This window comes from Musca autumnalis, unplaced genomic scaffold (genome assembly GCF_047663935.1).
Source record: "Musca autumnalis isolate F117 unplaced genomic scaffold, ASM4766393v1 scaffold_5, whole genome shotgun sequence".
Taxonomy (NCBI): Eukaryota; Metazoa; Arthropoda; class Insecta; order Diptera; family Muscidae; genus Musca; species Musca autumnalis.
In genome coordinates this window covers 79450710-79464051 of record NW_027412088.1, presented here as the reverse complement: position 1 = coordinate 79464051, position 13342 = coordinate 79450710, and the positions used below count along the sequence as shown (strand labels likewise).

Here is a 13342-nt window from a genome sequence, read left to right as displayed (position 1 = left end):
ACCTGTGGCAGGGATGCTTATGGCGATAGCAACCAATGAGGTGCTGCATAGACAACATACAGTTGTTATGATGAACCGGTAAAATCTTGTCCAAAGATGGTCCACAACTATAGGAGCCATACTATTGTTATTTCAATGAAATTCGGGAACATTCGGGCTATAATCGTCGGATCGGTATGAAAATTTTGGTATAGATAGATTTCGATGCCCTGATTACGAAAATGTTAAATTTTATTGGTGCTCATAACTGGTTATCTGTTTATTTCAACCGAAAACCCGTGTAAAAAAGGGAAAATAATCGGTTTTTCTGAACCGATATGTGTATCAAATGAAAGCTTCAGAAAGCACGTATCCAAAAATTTAGCATATCCCGCTGTATCTGAACCGGATAGAATTCTGTAGCAATTTCGGCTACGTGGACAATTCTTCCTTCAAATTGTACGTTTTTATAGGTAGCCGGCCTACGGGCGCGGATTTACAACTTTTTCCTATGGACTTGTGCAAATTTCGACTACGTGGACAAAAATGTCCTTAAAATTGTAAGTTTTCTTAAGTAGACGGCCTTAGGCCGGGGATTTTATTAAAACTTTCTCCTATGGACAGCGCATATTTCGGCTACGCGGTCAAAAATTTTCCCTAAATTAAAAGTTTTTTATTTGAAAAGTTTGCTTTTTAGGCGAAGATTATTTTTTTATTATTAATTTTTTAATTTATTAACCGAGCTTTATTCTATAATGCAAGTGAAAAAGGAATGCCGACGATTCGAACCCACACACCCATCACTATGTGACATGCATGTTTCGCCTTCTGTAAATTCTCTTCAGGCATATCGGATGTGGAGCGGCTTCGTGGTCCTCGAACTTTTCTTCTTTCAAATGCATTTTTGTTTTGTCTTTTACAACAACAATGATGATTTTCCCATTTAGTTGAGCTTTCATGACAAACGCTTAGCGCTGCATTTGAAAGTTATGAGTTTGGATCTGAACGCTAACACGCCGTGACAACACTTTTTCCCGTGTTTTTCAAGAACGTGGGTTCAAACCCCAGCCTGGCTCAGCTGATTTTATTTATTTGAAAAGTTTGCCTTTTTTTGTTAACCAGAATTTTTAAGCTACGAGGGCAGTTCGGAAACTTCTTAGCCTAGCACAAAAAGCGCGGTATAAACAGAAAAAAGTTAAGTGTTTTGGAAACTTCCATCTCTGTTATGAACACATGTTAAATTTTGTTTCGATCTGGCAACTCCTTCATATAGAAATAGATGTTCATAAAAGACGCATTCGCAATTTTTTTACAATGGAAAAATTAGAAATGGGTGCTGTCATTAAATATTTACATAAAAAAAGGTTTATCGGGACAAGAAATTCATAATGATATGGTGAATGTGTTAGGTGAAAGTGCTCCTTCATATGCAACAGTAAAAAATTGGGTTGCTGAATTAAGGGCCGGTTTACGTATGTCGATAAGAAAATGAATGCGTAAGAAAAATTACCAAGTTTGAGTGTGTTTTTCAAATTTGTTTTTTGTTTTGAAGCAAAAGCAAAGGAAATAATATTTCCAAAACTAAAGTTTGGGTGTGTTTCATGCGCACACATTGAAGATGAACCACGTAGTGGACGTCCAAAAACAGCAACAACAACAGAAATTGTAGCCAAAGTGCGAATAAAAGTGCGTGAAATTGCATATATCATGGGCATCTCAAATGATCGAGTCCATTTAATTTTGCATGAAGAACTACAGATGAAAAAGCTTTCTTCAAGATGGGTGCTGCATTTGTTAACAATCGATCAAAAACGCATAAGAATGAACATTTCTCAAGCTTGTTTGGATCGTTTTAAGCGAAATAAAATGGATTATAAGCGTCGTTTCATAACTGTTGTAGAGACATGGATTCACCACTATACTAACAATGGACTGAAGCTGGAGGAAGTGCCTCAAAGAAGGCAAAAACAATTCAATCGGCTGGTAAGATTATGGCAACGGTTTTTTGGGACTTCAAAGGTATTTTATTGATTGACTATCTGCAAAAGGGTAAAACAATAAATTCAGAGTACTATTGCAACCTTTTGGATCAATTAAATGTACAAATTCGAGAAAAACGTCCTGGCTTACAACACAAAAAAATAATTTTTCATCAAGACAACGCACCAGCGCACAAGAGTGTTTTAACAATGGCTAAAATCAACGAATTAAAGTACGAGTTGCTTGACCACCCACCTTATTCTCCCGATTTAGCTCCCAGTGACTTTTACTTGTTCCCAAATCTAAAAAAATTCCTTGCTGGCAAACGTTTTACTTCAAATGAAGATGCAATTACAGTTGTAAACCACTATTTTGAAGACCTTGAGGAAAACTATTTCAATCAAGGGATATAATTGCTAGAAAAGCGTTGGACTAAGTGTATTGAAGTTTCAGGAGATTATATTGAAAAATAATTATATTTTTGAAAAACTAACTATTCTCTTTCATTGATAGGCTAAGAAGTTTCCGAACCGCCCTCGTATGGTTAGAATGATCGTAGAGAAAATCTGATTAGACTGAAACTAGTTCTATCACAAAACAAAACGAATTTTTTGCATATAGTGCATATTTTTACATATTTGCATAAAATGAGCATATGCAAAATCATATGCAAAAATATATACAAGGATTTGTGGTCTAAAAATCCCACCGAAATGGCTGAAATGTGGTATTATGTTTTCGTAAGGGGTATGAAACTGTACACCTGAAAATTGTCCGCATGGGTCCACGTCTTCATATAGCCCCCATAGAACGGTACCTTCCGATTTCCGATATTTTGAAGGTTGTGGCCTCAACATCACACTTAAATGGCTGACATTTTATATAAAGTCTTCGCTGGGAGTATAAAACTTTCCACCTGAAATTTTTCAGTGTAGGTTCACGTCTTCATATAGCCCCTATAAAACGGTACCTCACGATTTTCGGTATTTTGAATGTTGTAGCCTCAATATCCCACCGAAATTTCTGAAATTTGGTATTTAGTCTTCGTTGGGGGTAAAAAAAACTTTCCACCTGAAATTTCTCGGTATAGGTTCACGTCTTCATATAGCCCCCATAGAATGGTACCTCCAGATTTCAGATATTTTGAAGGTTGTGGCCTCAATATCTCTCCGAAATGGCTAAAATTTGGAGGTATAAAACTTTCCACCTGAAATTTGTCGGTATAGGTCGACGTCTTTCATATAGCCTCCATAGAACGGTACCTCCGGATTTCTGGTATTTAGAAGGTTGTGGCCTCAATATACCTCCGAAATGGGTGAAATTTGGTATTAAGTCTTCCTATGGGATATAAAAATTTCCACTTGAAATTTGTCGGTATAGGTTCACGTTTTCATATAGCCCCCATAGTACGGTACCTTCCGATTTCCTGTATTTTGAAGGGTGTGGCCACAATATACCGCCAAAATGCCTGAAATTTGGTATTAAGTCTTCCTTCGGGGTAACTTTCCACCTAAAATTTTTCGGTTTAGCTGCAGGTCTTCATATAGCCCCCCATAGAATGATATCTCCCGATTTTCGGTGTTTTAAAGGTTGAGTCTCTATTTTATTGACTTGTCTGAAACGAATTTTAAACAGAAAAATTTTACATACAAACATTTTTGTACCTATTATTGAAATATTTGTTGCATAAGAAAATATGTAAAATGCATAAATTTTGTATATGTCATATGTTTCGATTGCAATTTAATCAGAAGCCAAAAATATGCCCGGTCCCAAAATTTGACATGAATCGGACCAAAAATAGGGGTTGCATAAAATTTCGCTGTCTATTCATTGGAGACTTATAACAAAATTTAGCGGAGAAAATTTTTGTCCTTGACGCCATTCTGCTAGAATTATGTTTTGTATGACAATTTTGCCAAAATTCACACGACGTACGACTTTAACCCTAAAATGTTTTTTTTTTAATTTTGCATATTTCTGCAGGGTAGGTAAGATATAGAGTTTTGATGTATTCTACGACCTATAATAAAATTTTATGGCGAACAAATTTGTAGAATATTTTGATCTGATACGATTACATTTTATAGGAGAAGGGGCCAAAAATTCCCCTTTTATGACCGTCTGATGGTTAAAAAGTAAATGAAAAATGAAACCAGCGATCCGAAAAACATAAGAACCCAAGGTTAGGTCTAAATCCATTAATTTTTAAAGTTTTGGCCAGGTTTTTCGTAAAATTGTACTCTCTGGAATGTCCTAAATATTTAGTGTTTTTGTTTAATTTCTCCTACTCTACTAGAAGAAATAAATTGAATATTTATAGTGCTGCTCTAAGAGTAGCGCGACTTTATACTATTTTGCCCAACAATTTAAAGGTATTTAATATATCACCGGCATCTTTCTCAACACATCTTCTGCATCACCATCACTTAGACTGATCAGTTGATATCCCTTTTTCCATCGTTTGATGAACGCCAGATTGGAATTTTTTCCTTAATATAGCCTATTTTACTTTCAGGCGATGTTGCAATACACCCTCAAATTTTCAGGAAGATTTTAATCGGTCCGATGGCTTACAATTATTGTAAAGTCTTTTGTTAATTCATTTCATGCAACTTGTACATTTTCGCAAAAATGTTTCTCACATTTATGTCACGATAACTTTTATTTGAATGTATATTTAGTTTTTATAAACGACTTTCTATTGTAATTGTTGTTTTATTTCAACAATTATACAATTTAATAAGAAATAGATATTTATTACATTCTATATTCTCGCCTTACGCTTATGCATGTTTTCTCTATGCTACGCAATCTGGTTCACCTTGATTATTTAAAAATATGTTGATATGTATTTATTTATAATTCGTATGAAATTTTAAAAACGGCATTCTTATTTAAAATTGCAATTTTATTAAAACCAGAACATATGAGAATTTTCATTTTAAAATAGAAATTAAGGAGTGCCAACATATTACGTTTTTTTAGAGAAATTTTAAGGATTAATGTATAAATCTTGTTATAGTTGGATTCTATTGAAAATACTTATTAAGGTAGCATTTCAGGTTAATATACGATGTTATGAAGACTGATAATGAGCCAACGATTTGTAAAATATTATATGTTGTTACAACAGTTGCTACAACACAATGGATAAAATTGTCGACATTAGTGCCCGCATTGGTAAATAAAATAATCCATTCTGGTGTAAACAAGTAAAAAAGTATCAGTCGGCTTGGCCGACAGAGATATACCCTCAGCCTGTGTATATTGAAACAATTTTTTTCCCAAAAAACATATGTATTTAGAGGGTTTTACAAATGTTGGGCGTATGGACCGATTACGATTAAATAGCAACAGTTTTGCGGAGGAAATACTTAAAGGAATGGATCGACATTGACCATTATGGAAGTGGATCTCCAGCCACTACATATGGCGCCATAGGGGGTTTTCACATCCTTCGCGCTGTTTGCTCAAGAAGTGTGGATTTGCCCCTGAACAAACTTTTACCATCGTAATTGAGGCAGTGAATGCAAGTTGCTTCAACAAAAATCAAAGAGATTCGATAGCAGGTCTTAAAGTGAACTTGTCCGAAATTTTGTTTAGGAGGTACTGGATGAAGTGGGCAAATAGAGTCCATATTTAAACTTGATCTATATCTGGTAGATATATTAGGATGTGTAAAGTATGGACCAATTCGGACACTCCCTTCAAAAGTTACCGTACGAACAATTTTTCCGAAATTTTTTGACATTTTGTGGGGGAGGTACCTGAAGGAGTGGACCGATATGGCTTATCTTCGAACTTGAATATAAATAAAATAAAAATTGCCCCTGAACAAACTTTTACCATCGTAATTGAGGCAGTGAATGCAAATTGCTTCAACAAAAATCAAAGTGATTCGATAGCAGGTCTTAAAGTGAACTTGTCCGAAATTTTGTTTGGGAGGTACTGGATGAAGTGGACAAATAGAGTCCATATTTGAACTTGATCTATATCTGGTAGATATATTAGGATGTGTAAAGTATGGACCAATTCGGCCACTCCCTTCAAAAGTTACCGTACGAACAATTTTTCCGAAATTTTTGGAAATTTTGTGGGGGAGGTGCCTGAAGGAGTGGACCGATATGGCTTATCTTCAAACTTAAACTATGTTTGGACACAATATTACTAAGGCCAAATTTGGACCCAATCGGCAGATCCGTTCGAGAGTTATCTTGCGCTCCAACCACCTCACTCGGTGTCATAGGGGTTTTGTGTACCTTTCAGGCTATTCTCTCAGGAAGTATGGACCTGCCCCTGATGAAACTTGTTCCGTCGTATGGAGGGCAGTGAATACAAGTTGCTAAAACAAAAATCAAAGCGATTCGAGAGCTGGTCCTAAACTGAACTTATCCGAAATTTTGTGTGGGAGGTACCCGAAGAAGTGGACCGATTGAGTCCAAATTGAAACCTCAACTAAGTCTAATCGACATTTCACGATTTGCAAAATATGACCAAATCGGTTACTTCCTTCAAGAGTTATCGTACGTACAAATTTTCCGAACATTTTCCAACTTTTGTGGGGGAGGTACCGGAAGGAGTGGACCGATGTAACCCATCTTCGAACTTAAACTAAGTTTGGACAAAATATTACGAAAGCCAAATTTTGGACCGAATCGGTTCATCCGTTCGAGAGTTATCGTGCGCACCAGCCAGCCAGACAGACAGAAAGACGGACGGACATTTCTCAATCGACTCCAAATTGTCTGAAACACATTTCGTCCAAACATACTTGGAGTCTAAAACCATTATTTCGATGAGGCAAATTTTGCCCGTATGAAAGTGTATATACCCTCGTTAGCATAAATGCTGAGGGTATAAAAATGGTGTAAAACATTTACGTTTAAGAATAAATTTACCCTCGTAAGTGAATTAACTTATTCACTTTGATAGACATAATATAACGGGTGATCCAACAAGAGGTACTTTTTTTCAAAAGCCTTTATTTGACAGATCACGCGTGAGTCGTGTCACGTGTTCATGTTACTTTTGTTTAGTACTGTTTGACATTTTATCATGGAAAAGCTAACGCCTCTAAAACATAGCCGACCAAGAAGAGCGAGCGCTTAAATTGTTTATGTGTGGGTAAAATTACACTGACAGAACAGGGTGATGATTTTCATATTGAGTGTGAAATGAAAAATATATTGTTGGCGCGTTCGCTTTGTATGACTTAAATTAAAAATAATATAAATAACTTCATAATTTGAAAAGTATTTTTCTTCATATGTTAATTTTTTTGAGAGAAAAAACAAATTGTATATAAAAATGATTTTTTAAGACTTTCTAAGCATACATACATTTTTTATTGATGCATTGCAGACGAGGCATTCTGCGTCATTAAAAATATTAATACAAAACAAAAAATCATTTTAAAATTCTTCCCTCCACATATTTGCTGTACAACTGCAAAATCTTTTCAGTGTACCCAAAAAAAAAAAAACAAATAAAGCGGCATCAACCTGCTTGCATGACATTCAGTACAAGACTGAAGTAAAAAAAAATCAAAACATTTGCTCTCTTACTTTGCGTTCGGGTCGCGTGTGTGTGATTTGCCGAAAAACTTCGTAACCATATCAATACCAACGAACGGGTTTGCTCTAAAACGTTACAAATCGTTCAATTTTATTGCGAAAATTCGCGTTATGTGGGGAGGGTGTTTCGAGCCTAATTTTTTTCAGTGGTGAGGCACATTTCTGGCTTAATAGGTATGTATGTAAATCAGTAAAATTGTCACATTTTGGAAGAAGACCAACTTAAAGACATCCCAACATACCAACTAAAAATAAAAAGTAATAGGACTTGAGAATAATATTATAAATATAGAAAATTCACAATCAATTTGTAACAATGCTTGTAAAACTATTACTGGCACAAACTTTTCTAAAGTCTGCCTGACTTTTGTTGATAAATTAGTTTTCGTAGAATTTTTTTCTTTGTATTTTACATCGATTTCTTAGTTTTAATGTGATTAAATGTATATCCGCGTTGTGCGAACTAAATAATTATATCCGTGTTGTGCTAAAATATAATTGCCGATGCCTACAAAATATAAAACAGTGTTAAGAGGCAAAAAAGTCATTGAACATTTGAATCATAAAAAAGAAGACGTTTTCAAGATTTGGTGATGTAAATAGCGGTTGTGATGAAACTAGAAGTGAATGCGAACATAGTGAATGTGACGAAACTATATAATATAATTGTTCCACAACATCCCATAGGGACAAGGGAGACTTCTCTCATATCAATGAGTGCACCCCGATTCATATTAGCTTAATGATATGGGACCTACAGTTTATCGCCGAGTCCGAACGGCGTGTCTAAGACACCACTTTTGTAGAGAAGTTTTACATGGCTGAAATACTCAGGAAATGTCGCCAACATTACTGAGGGGTATTTTGCCACCGTTGAAAAGTGTTTTGATGTTGCCTGGCCGGGGAATCGAACCCACAACCTTATGTGTGCAAGGCGGGTGTGCTTACCATTGCACCACGGTGGCACCCATGTGACGAAACTACGAATAATTATATATTTGACATTCATACATATGTTCCCAAACCCATTTTCTAAGGGACACGGTAGATTTATTTCATATTAAAGAGTACATGCCGCTTCATATTGGCTTAATGACATACTTGTTATCGCCAAATCCGAACCGCGTGTTTTACGACACCATTTGTATAAAAGTTTTTCATTGTTGATCCGGAAATGTCGTCTACATTAGCTGAGGAATATTTTGCCACCGTTGGATATTTTGCCCGACCTGAGAATATCAACCATGCATACAGAGTGCAAGGCGCACAACAGTTGCACGAGAAACGCTATATAAAGTAAGTTCAATTTACAAAATTAACTGCAAAAATTATCACTAAATTTCTACTTTTCATAGATGCCGCAACTCCAACGACACATTCATTCAAGACGGTTCGCGAAAAATCCTATAAAGACGCGAAACAATTATAAAACCAAAAAACTACACACTACACATTTTGTTAATTTATAAGTAAATCTCAAAAAATGAAATGAATTTATAAATTTTTAATAAAAATTTAAAAAAAATATATGTAAGCTTGTTTTACTATTACAAGGGTAAGCTTAAGATAATATTAATTGCATAAGCTTGTTCTACAATTACAAGCGTAAGCTTATAAACAAGGGTTCCGTTTCGAATTTTCTACAATTATGACATAAGCTTTTAACAACAGATTTCTCAAGTCTTTTATAAGCTTAAGGCTTGTGTTGGTAAGCTTATTATAATATAATTCTTAAGCTTTTTTGGTATGTTGGGATTTAAGACCTGCCACTTCATCCAGAAAAAATAACGGTTTGTGGGTCAAAATTGAATCTCGTAATCTCGGCGACATTTGGTTTCAACAATTAATGGATTTATTGCAAGAACACTTCGGTGAGCACGTTTTGGACCAGTCGATTGGCCACCAAGATTGTCTCATATCACTGCGTTAGACTTTTTTCTGTGAGAATATGTAAAGTAAAAATTGTATGCCGGATAAAGACGCTTCGATTCCGGTCTTGGGGGAAAACATCAGAATTGTCATTCGCCAGTTAACAGTCGAAAAGCTTGAACGAGTCATTGAAAATTGGACTCAACGGATGGACCGTAGCCTAGGCCAATATTTGTTAGACTTAATCTGGAAAAAATAAATATCATCGAATGTTCTTTAAAGAAAGTGGGATCCTCTAAATGGATCACACTTTATTTTTGTTAAAAAAAATTATCGACTTAGATTAAAACTTTATCCAAGGAAAAGTATTTTTACGAATCATTTTGTTGATAGGAAATTTTGCATCCGATTATGCCAAACAAATGTCAGTCTTAATTTAATATACCGGTACAAATGGTTAAGGTTTACACCATACATTCACACCCACCGCATCTCTACAAAACTGTGTGACAATGCGATTTGCTTGCAATGCACTGCACCATGCGTTGTTGTTTGTGTTTGCATTCGAAATGTTTGTCGTTTTTGCTTGCAGTTGATGTTTGGGCGATTTTTCTTGTTGTTGTCACCACAAGCTAGTCAGTCACTAGGTGTATGTGGTTGACTGGTTAATGTACATTGCGGTGTGCAGTCCCAGACGACAGCCAACCATTTACACAGATAGAGGATGAGAGAAAGAGAAGGAGCCAATGAGTGGCGGGTAATCAGGTCGTTGGCATTGATGCAAGTCATTGAGTCAAGGTTATTTCCGTGAAATACACCAACTATGATTGAACGCAACTGCAAAAAAATATCTGAACGCACATACAAACCACTTAGCAAAATGACATTAACAGCTTTGAATTCGCTTTTACTTTACTAAACATTCTTTGTGTGTGTGTGAATTTTATTTTAATATTTGGTTTTTTTGTGTTCTCCTTTCAGATGGCAGTCCCATGTTACGACAGGGTGACACTGGCGATTGGGTTGGCACTTTTGAGGGTCACAAGGGAGCTGTCTGGGGTGTAGCTCTCAATAAAACTGCCACTCTGGCGGCAACAGGTGCTGCCGATTTTACCGGAAAAGTATGGAATGCCATAACCGGCACCGAAATTCATAGTTTCCAACACAAGCACATTGTCAAGTCGGTGGGCTTCGATAGTAGTTCGGAGAATATTGTTACCGGCAGCAATGAGAAACTGGTGCGTGTATTCAATTTGGAACAACCACAGGTGGAACCAGAAATGTATAGCGGGCATGGTGGTGCCATCAAGCAGGCATTGTTTTGCCGCAACGACAAATGCATTATATCGGCTGCCGAAGATAAAACCGTTCGCCTGTGGGATCGTTTAAGCGGCAACGAAGTCCAACGTCTAACATTCCCCAATAATCCCAATAGTTTAGAGATATCGGCCGATAATCACATACTTACCGTGGCCCATGGCACCAGTATTAGTTTTTGGGATGTGGAGACATTGAAGAAACTGAAAGAAGTGAAAGTACCAACAAATGTTTCATCGGCCAGTTTGCATCCCGACAAGCATGTGTTTGTATGTGGTGGTGAAGATTTTAAAATGTACAAATTTGATTATATAACGGGCAATGAAATTGGTAACTATTAATTGGATGATTGTATGTTGTTAAAATATGTAATAATACATTTTCTTTATTTTACAGAATCATTTAAGGGCCATTTTGGCCCCGTTCATTCGGTCAAATTTAGTCCTGATGGCGAGCTGTATGCCAGCGGTTCAGAAGATGGTACTCTACGTTTGTGGCAGACAACGGTGGGCAAAACCTATGGTCTCTGGAAATGTACCGAACCCAATGAACTAAACAACTCTCTCAATTCTCCCCGTGAAGTACAAGCCAATTAATTGTAATTGCATTCAATGTCGTCTTTTAAATAACACCATCATATTTTATAACATATTGTCCATAATTTGCCCATTTGTCGAATTCCTTTCATTTTCGGCTCCTTTATAAAGTAATTTATAAAAACTACAAAATATTCATAAATTATGAACATTTGCGAAATTTACTAAAACAAAAATAAGAAAAAAAAAAAAAACTCAGCTATCTCGTATATTTTAAGATTTATATTTGAAAACACACACGAACATACATAAAAAAAACGAAAATAAAAAACAATAATATTTGCTTCAAATATTAGAATAATAAAATTAAAATACATATAAAATAACTGTATTTCTTTCTAACGATCTTTTACTTGGTCTCTCTAATTACTTAGTTATTTATTTAGTTGGCCCTACACAGAAGATTTGTCCAACAAGCCGAACTAAGAAACGATTTCCATTCCTCTCTAGTTGTTGCTTTGCTTTTTCCAATTTGGTATACCCCGTTTTTTGATCTCGTTTTCCACTTGTTTACTCCATCATCTTGGTCTTGTCGCAGTTTACTACCAGACCCACTTTAGCAGTTTCTCCTTCGACCTTCTTAAAGGTATCAGTTACTTCGTTTACTAATCGATCCATAATGGCAATATCGTCAATTGTGCCATCTTATTTAACATCTGCATCCTATTCCAGCAGAGTGTTAAATAGGTCACATGAAAGGCTGCCTCCTTGTCTAAAACGTTTTTAGTATTAAACTCTTCGGAGAGTTTCTTCCCTATTCTAACTGAGGACATAGTAGCAGTTAATGTCATCTTACAAAGCCGAATGAGATTTGCGGGGATACCAAATTCAGATAAGGCTTGTAATAACTTTGAACGTAAGGGGCTGTCGAAGGCTGCTCTATAATCGATACCAAGATGGAAAGTGTTGGTCTGCAGTTTTGCCGCAAGGTGAATATCTGGCCAATTGTGAATTTGCCATACGGCCCAATTATTTCGTTGACCATAGGCTTTAGTCGTACAATATACAATATCCCTGACACAATTGGGGTTATCCTGAACGAAAATTCCCCTTCGGTTTTTTTCACTTTCTCCCTTAAGTTGAAACGGCCGAAAGACAAAACTCACGGGAAATTTTCGTTCAGAATAACCCCGAATATTATAAGCAATAGGGAGCAGACTTCCCTTCTTGTGAACGGGACACATGATGCTCAGGAAAGCTTGGAGGAAAGCATATTCGTGTTAGTCTATACCGCTTTCGAGTTAACATCGGGCAACGACATAGAATATGCTCGATCGTCTCCGTTTCCTCCTCATCTTCACAGAGCCTGCAATAGTCCACGCCATCATCCTGCCATTTGCCGATAAAAGCTCGGATGTAGCAATGGCCGGTAATGACTCCCGTCAATACCCTGATTTCTGACTTACTCAAACTTAAAAGTGAAGTTGTTCTCTTTGTGGAAAGAGTCGGCCAAATGGCCCTTGACACGTTGCACCTTGGTTCATTATGCCATAGTTCCTTGGCTTGTTCTTCAAAGAACGTCTCCACCTTCCGAAAAAAGTGACATATGGGTGGTTTGATAGAATCAGTGATAGCTTGACTTGTTGATTGAGATCCATGTCTTGCCAGTTCATCTGCCTTCTCGTTTCCCACAATGTCACAGTGTCCCGGTAACCAGCAGAGTCGGACAGCGTTAGTGAGGTTCGCCAAAGCAGTTCTACACTCAAGAATGGCCTCAGACTTGATATTGGGGGATTTGATGGCTTTAACAGCCGGCTGACTATCAACGAAGATAGTCACCGGCTCAAAGATTTCAGCATCCAGACTTTTTCAGCCCAATTATGAACGGCATCTCACCGTGAGTTTTCTCTTTCTCGCCTCCTCCCCTATTATAAACATCATATCGCCGTGAGTGCTGTTATGTTCTCACTCTTCCCTTATTATAAACAACAAGAGGGTAAGCAAAACTCACGTTCGTGAAAAAATTAGCTATTACAAATGTAAAAAAAGTGAGAAAAAGAGGCAAATTTGTGCTGAAATTTCTCA

General features: G+C 36.5%; 1 protein-coding gene across 1 annotated transcript in view; it reads left to right on the top strand.

The window, feature by feature from the left end:
* wmd (serine-threonine kinase receptor-associated protein wmd) overlaps positions 1–11640 on the top strand; it is a 42596-nt gene extending 30956 nt beyond the window's left edge. The window contains exons 2-3 of the mRNA XM_073991703.1: positions 10386–11051; positions 11118–11640. Of these exons, the coding sequence (XP_073847804.1) occupies positions 10386–11051; positions 11118–11317 (866 nt within the window). The 3' untranslated portion in view covers positions 11318–11640. The remainder of the gene's footprint in view (positions 1–10385; positions 11052–11117) is intronic.
* The last annotated feature ends 1702 nt before the right edge of the window (positions 11641–13342 follow it).